Raw genomic sequence first — 7,500 nt, 5'->3', positions numbered from 1 at the left:
AAAGTGCTTCTGCCAAAATAGTGCACACGACGATTCATTACAAAAAGGAGCTCAGAGTAACTTTGGGCTTTTTCAAACTGGACTCTATTTTCCCATGTTTTTGTGTCTTAATGACTAATGTGAACAACCATCTTTGAAATTGGTCCAGTGTTGAGAGAACGCTGTAACCAGCAGCTGTGAAGTGTGTGTGTGTCTGTGTGTGTGTCTGTGTGTGTGTTTGTGTGTTTAGTTTAACATGACCACCATCACCAAACTCCACCAGACTCCATGTAAATAATCAGTGATTTTATCAGCGTAAAACACACTTCATTCAAAGTGGACAGAAACTAAATAAAACTACCAAAGTCCGTCTTGGTTCATCTTTCCACTGTTCCAACAATCACCACTCTGGTTTGGTTGAAATAAACCCTTAATTCACCCATTTACATGTGGAGATATGCTGGCTCTATACACGCTAAAAGTCCTGATTATTTACATGGAGTCTGGTGTAGTTTGGTGATGGGGATTTCGGGACTGTTTCATGTTAAACTAGAAGGATCTTACTCTTTAACAACAAGCTCTATCTCTGTAGGGATCCTTTCCATAATGTCCTCACAGAGATAGTTGTTCCCATACACAAAAACACAGGAAAATAGGCTCCAGGTTTGAAAAAATTAAAACAAAATTTACCCTTTAAGGTGACATTTGCAAAAGATTTAAATGCTGCGAGATGCAGCCAAAAGAAAACAACAAACGGATGTAGGAAAGGTGAATAATGACCTCACTCATCGTTCATCTATAACTTATCATCACAATCATTTAAACTCTCAAAAACACAGAAGAACCCGCTGGAGGGGGAACTGTCCTCCGAGCCCAGATATAGAAAATACAAATACAAAAATATATCCATCACACTTCAACATCACTGTACATTTAGGTTCCTCTCGGGTCCGTTCTAACGCTACGGCGGGACGGCCATCTCATTGCTTTTGGGGGGGGGGGGGGACACACCTGCAGACATAATTAGTCACATTTAAAACATAAACAAGGGGATTTTAGAAGAAAGCCAGACACGTTTAATGACCCAACGGGATGTTTTCAGCTCTCTGCCTTCATCAGGGCGACTGGGCTTTCATATCCAGTCCATCAATCAATCAATCAATCAATCAATCAATCATGTGACTTATTAAAATCCCAATAAATGCCAAGTTCTTCTAGGGTGTAGGTTTTGTTTTAACATTGGTGGGGACTAGGGTTGGGTACTGAAACGTGGTGCCAACAGGGCACCGGTTCCGACCTAAACGGTAGTAACGAGACCGAATAAGAACGGAAATCTCGGTGCCTTATTTGGGTGCCTGACTTTCCACTCCACTCAACAGCAGGTAACGTTAGCCTAGCTTTAGCTAGCAGCTGGATTAAACAGGTTAAATGCTGACAGCTAATGTTAAACAGTGTAAAGTCTGACTGTATTTCAACAGTCTGCTCTGCAGCAGCAGATGACGACGTCGGAGAAACACAGACGGTGCGTTCACTGAAACTGGTAACCTACAGCCTCGCGGTGCATTCAAAGTTATTGTAAAATACCCTTTTCCCATCTGGTGGTTGTTTTTGTCATTCAACAGCAATTTCCTGGTGAAATAAGTTATTGTTTATTATAAGTTATAGTTATTACATTACTATTAAATCATTTAATTTTGACCATATGGCCGTAGTAATAAACAAGTTGTTCTTAAATGTCGCCGACTGTTGTTTAGTACCCTTCTTTTTATTCTTCTTTTTTTTTTAACTTTATTAAAAAGTATCGGTTCAGGCACCGGCACTGTTTTAAAAGTACCGCTTTAGCACCGGTATCGGGAAAAAACCAAACCATACCCAACCCTAGTGGGGACACTTTATATGTGGGGGGGGGGCAGGACGCACCGACGAAATTACGAATCCTACTACGGCCACGCCAAGACCCGCCCTACGAAGCAGCTCGATTGGTCGGGGTTAGGCATTTGACCTCGAGTGGTTAAGGCACACGTGTCAAACTCGAGGCTCGCGGGCCAAATCCGGCCCCTCGCAAATTCTGATCCGGCTCCGTATATCAATTTAGGTTCACAATTAGATTTTGGCCCACCTGGTTGTGTGCCAAACCCAAAAACATGGGAAACTGTTTATCAACTTGCAATTATGAGACACTCAAAGCAGAATTTGGCAAATTTGCCGACTTTTGAGACTCAGAAATCCCCCCAGAACCAGAACCAGAACCAGAAGCAGAGTTTACATATTCAGGCTGTGAAAGAGCTCGCTGTGAGTCAGCTGGGTGGTAGCATACCTAGAAAATCTAATCATTGTTTTGCTGGATTTGCTAAATTCGAGGATGGCTTTGGATCTTTTTCAGGCTTTATGTGGACCAGACTGTCAGAGAGAAGACTATATGAGACGTGCAATCATTGAGTCAAAGATATTTAACTTTTTCGATGAAATAAAAACATATATCAATAAACTAAACATGTCTGGTCCTTGATGCAATTCTCTTTTTCTAGCATGGCCCTCTGGGAAATTGAGTGTGACAGCCCTGGGTTAAGGTTAGGATAGCCGATTGGTCAGGGGATATGGCCTGAACAAATGGGGTTACGTTTAGAGGGGGGGGGGATCGATGCAGCATAGTATCGTGATATTTTACGTGGTAATACTGCATCGATACACAGACGCCAAGTATCGATCTATTATTATATATGTGGTGGTCAGTTTGTCTGCTTGATAATCCCATTTTGCAGCAATAAAATTGAAGTGAGATGAACAAACAAAGAAATGGATATTTTTAGATAGTTTTCCTTTGGGGACATCATTTGAAAAATTTGAAGTTGGAAAAAAGGTAAGATATTGCAATACTATTGCAATATCTTTCAAATCGCAATAATATTGTATCATAAGGTAAGTATTGTGATGATATATCCTGAGGCCTCTAGTGATTCCCACCCCTAGTTACGTTACCTTGTGTAAGCACGGACGCCTGGCTAATAGTAGCTGTTGAAGGGCGGGTCTTGGCGTGGCCATGGCGGGATTCGTAATGTTGCGTCCACGGGGTCGTACCCCAGAATATTAACGTCAAACACTTCATGTTTGCCTTTTCTGCATCAATTTATGGTGTGTACGCTCCAAAGTTTGAAAGACCTGACATGAAAATCACCAGAAATTAAATCTTTATTTATTTTTACGCTCCTGTTGTGTTCTTTAACCCCCAAATATAAACAAGTACATTAAGTCTGGGCCTTAAACTTAACTTTTAGATCTCTTAGATTAAAGGAAATGAGGAACTAGACTTGGAGATATTTTTGTAGAGTTCACATTTGTTCTCAGAAATAAAAACAGGAATTATTGAGAACTGTATAAACTTTTCAGAAAGCAGCGTAGAATACAGAAGCCTTGAAAAGGTGAAAAAAAAAAGGTTTTAGGTTTAAAAAGTTGAACCTAAGTTTATCTCGTACGTAGCAGACGCTATGCTGTACGTACATTTCAACTCTGACTTCTCTTTTAGGCTGTTTTGAGGGCGAGAAAGTCTATCATCATGATACAAAAGGTCATTAGAAGTTCAGCCAAATGCAGCAAATGAAAAAGGTTTTGGCTGAACTTTAAATAAAAACGTAAAGTAACTTTGAGTAACAGTTTCTCTCGTGGTCGTCCGGCCTCTCTAAAGACAGGATCTCTAAATAAAAATGAGATGAGGAACTAGACGTGAAGATATTTTTGGCAGATTTCACATTTGTTCTCAGAAAGAAAAACAGGAATTATTTGTGAACAGTGTGAAGCAGCGATGTTTTTAAGTTCCCTGTAGACAGACTGAGAAGACAGTTATAATAATAAAAAACAAGAATACATTTTATATATAAACAATACAGCTAATTCTGCTCTTTAAAACTCATTTTAAAAATATACAGCTGGTGTTAACACACCCTTCTTTAACCCTTTTCTATTCACATTTATTAACACAAAACGTCACAGTATAATATGTCCAAAAGTCATAGTATAGTATGTCTAAAAGTCATAGTATAGTATGTCTAAAAGTCATAGTATAGTATGTCCAAAAGTCATAGTATAGTATGTCTAAAAGTCATAGTATAGTATGTCTAAAAGTCATAGTATAGTATGTCCAAAAGTCATAGTATAGTATGTCTAAAAGTCATAGTATAGTATGTCCAAAAGTCATAGTATAGTATGTCTAAAAGTCATAGTATGTCGAAGAAAGTGATAAAATGTCATAGCTGACATAAACACACCCTTTCTTTAGCTAGTATATCTATATATATATATATATATATATATATATATATATATATATATATATATATATCTATATCTATATATATATAATATAATAGATTATATATAAAGTATATGTAGAGAGAGAGAGAGAGAGTTTATACTAGTTTATAAAATAAGATTAAAAGTGATCCAGTGAAGATGTTCCTCTCTAAACCGTCTTAGGTCTGAAGAGACATTGTGGGTTGGAAATACTCTGAAAAAAGATGGCCCTAATGTTGTTTTCTGAGTAAGTATTCATGGTATTTTGGACTGATTGATGGACTAAATATTAAGAAAGCAGAAATGGTCTCTGATGAAGGACAGAGAGCTGAAATATTTGATAAAGAAACGTGTGATTTCTGATCTGAAAGCGTCTAAATAAAAACTTCAGAGATTACTTACATAAACGCAGCTCCGTGTGCGTCTGGGAAACAAAGAATAGATATGCTAACAGCTGGGGGAGGTTAAGTACATGCAGCAGGGTGTGGGGATGATTGTTTGGTACGGTCAGTCTCTGGGGGTGGGGGGGTGGGGGGGGGGAGGTTAAGCGCTGCTGCTGATGTTGTTCTTCTTGGACGTCTTGGTGCCGCTGGCGCCCTGGGGCAGCTTCTGCTCGTCTCCGGTCAGCAGAGCTTTGATCTCTGACGGGATCTTCCCCTGATCCATGGCCGAACACCACTGCTTGTACTGCACCACACAGGGAAATAATGACAATAATACTTAATTACATATAGCTATACATATACATATAGAGCTGCACGAGTAGGGTTGGGCATCGTTTGGATTTTTACGATTGCGATGCCGGCAAGGGCGTAAATCCCAGGTGGGTCAGGACCTCCCCCCATCTAAGGGTTGTCCCCCCCCTACAAATATCATTAAAACAATGCTGTGTATTGTAAATGACATAATGATGTATACTTAAAATATCTGTGTAAGCATAAAACAATACAAACTAGGGTTGGGCGGTAATACCACGGGGTCTAAAAATAGCAACGGTATCAGTTTCAATACCATCATTAAAAAAAATGCAATGCACTTATACAGGAGACAAGGATTAATATTAAATTGTGGTGACCCACAAGTAAGACTGAAAGAGACATTCACCAAGGTACTGTAGCTTTAAGGGAGAGCTGTTATGATATACGAGTTCCGGGTTAACGGCTGAATTATGTCAAACAACGACGGTGGTGAAAATGCTGTTGCTGCGGCGGCGCCGGCCGCTGCTAGCAGCGCGGCTAATGTCGGTGCTATCAACGCGGCCACCATCAAGTTACCGGACTTTTGGCAGCACAACCCACAGCCGTGGTTTTAGCACATCGAGGCCCAGTTCCAGCTGAGAGGAATAACACAGGACGTTACAAAGTATTTCCACGTGGTATCGGCCTGAGATGCCTCAACGACAGCCAGGGCTATGGCGCTGTTAGAGGCTCCTCCGGCTAACGGAAAGTACGACGCCCTCCAAACATTCCTGTTGGAACTCTCTGAACTGTCGGAGCTGGAGAAAGCAGACCGCCTGCTGTCCCTGAACGGCCTTGGCGACAGCAAGCCGTCAGAGTTAACGGAGAGCTGTGGAGGCAGACAGGATTTTCCTCGCCAACCGGCAGCAGTTTGTCCACGCGCTGCTGCCCCCCCAGCACACGTCTGCCCCGTTTGCACGCCACAAAATATAATGTATGTAATTATGTGTGGTTGTCATCAGGTGACAGTGTGGAGGAGAAAGTAGTTTTTTGTAAGTTGTTGTTATGTTGTTATGGTTTCAGTATTAGTGTTTGGTATTCAGTTTCTGAACGGTGAAGCCAACAGTTTGGTGACGCCGTCTGAGCCTTACGTCATCATTTTTAATTAGTCACGGTAATACCGTATACTAGAGCTGAAGATCTTTGCCCGAACCCGACGGGACCCGACGGGTTCGGTCTTCATTTCTATCATGTTACACGGGCTCGGGCCGGGCTTGCGCTCCTGGTTGCGCAGTAAACGAGCGGTCCGGTGAAGCGTTTGGATTGGCGTGTAAATGGATGCTGAGGAGGAGAAACAGAGGCTGGCTTCTGGAGGACTTATTTTATTTCATTGTTCCAACTTCTATGTGGCCTATAGCCTCCGTTAGTCATGAATAAATTATGTTAAAAAATGTATAAATTACTCATTCTTGACGGAAGACAAAAGAGCTGATGTGTGCGTGCGGCGCAGTCTCTTTTTTCTTTCTCTCCCTTTTCCACCGAGTGGCGCCCGTGCCCACTGGCGGCGTGAAGAGCGTGTCCGCGCTATTTTCTGACATGCGCTCTAATCACTGCTGACAGACGGCCTTTTGTTCAGTCGGGCTGTAAACGGGTTCAGGCTTTTAAAAATCTGTCAGTCAAAATGTACTGGTCGGGCTCGGGCCGAATTCTGTCGGGTTCGGGCCTTGTCGGGCCGAACTTTTAAGGCCCGATTACAGCTCTACCGTATACCGCGGTAAAATAGGGAGGAGGTTTGACGGTATCAACATTTGGACACCGCCCAACCCTACTATGTATTGACCATCCAGTGTTTTAGCTGCTTAGTGAAAGACGTATATGTGTTTAACTGTCTGATGTGGTTTGGGACTGAGTTGAGCTGAGATGTGTCTTTACCATCTCGAGTTCCTCCCGCAGGGCGCAGATGGCTCTCTCCTTGCTGGAGACCAGTTCCTCCAGGTACTGGTACCGCAGCTTCTTCCTGGCTCGGCACTCTCTGGCGCTCTGGCGGCTCCGCTCCAGTTTGGCCTTCAGGTCGATCTTTGCAGGCTTGCGGCCGCGTTTGCCCGGTTTCTTCACTTTACCAGCCACCATCTGACAACACACAGACAGACAGACAGTCAGTCATCGGCCCCGACGGAAGAGCCTGCTGGAACAACCCGGCCGAAATTTACTGCATTAATGCATTTTTTTCGTCTCTGTCTCTCTCTCTCTCTCTGTCTCTCGTCTGTCTCTCTCTCTCTCTCTCTCTCTCTCTCCGTCTCTCTCTCTCCGTCTGTCTCTCTCTCTCTGTCTCTCTCTCTGTCTCTCTCTCTGTCTCTCTCTCTCTGTCTCTCTGTCTGTCTCTCTCTCTCTCTGTCTCTCTCTCTCTCTGTCTCTCTCTCTCTCTGTCTGTCTCTCTCTCTTCATCCCTTGCTTCTCTCCGCTGCAGGACTTACTTGTAACCGATTATTATACTGATTATACTGAACCGATAACTTATACTGAAGTAACTTAAGTTAAATATCTGAGTATGGAGTAA

General features: G+C 42.4%; 1 protein-coding gene across 1 annotated transcript in view; it reads right to left on the bottom strand.

The window, feature by feature from the left end:
• Positions 1-915: 915 nt before the first annotated feature.
• Positions 916-7,500, bottom strand: part of crebl2 (cAMP responsive element binding protein-like 2) — a 7,862-nt gene continuing 1,277 nt past the window's right edge. Inside the window, exons 2-4 of the mRNA XM_031314549.2 lie at positions 6,876-7,073; positions 4,669-4,953; positions 916-990 (exon numbers count right to left, since the gene is read on the bottom strand). Coding sequence (XP_031170409.1) covers positions 4,810-4,953; positions 6,876-7,073 — 342 coding nt within the window. The 3' untranslated portion in view covers positions 916-990; positions 4,669-4,809. The remainder of the gene's footprint in view (positions 991-4,668; positions 4,954-6,875; positions 7,074-7,500) is intronic.

Source organism: Sander lucioperca, chromosome 20, assembly GCF_008315115.2.
Source record: "Sander lucioperca isolate FBNREF2018 chromosome 20, SLUC_FBN_1.2, whole genome shotgun sequence".
Taxonomy (NCBI): Eukaryota; Metazoa; Chordata; class Actinopteri; order Perciformes; family Percidae; genus Sander; species Sander lucioperca.
Note: the sequence above shows the minus strand (reverse complement) of the source record. Positions and strands in the feature narration are given on the sequence as shown.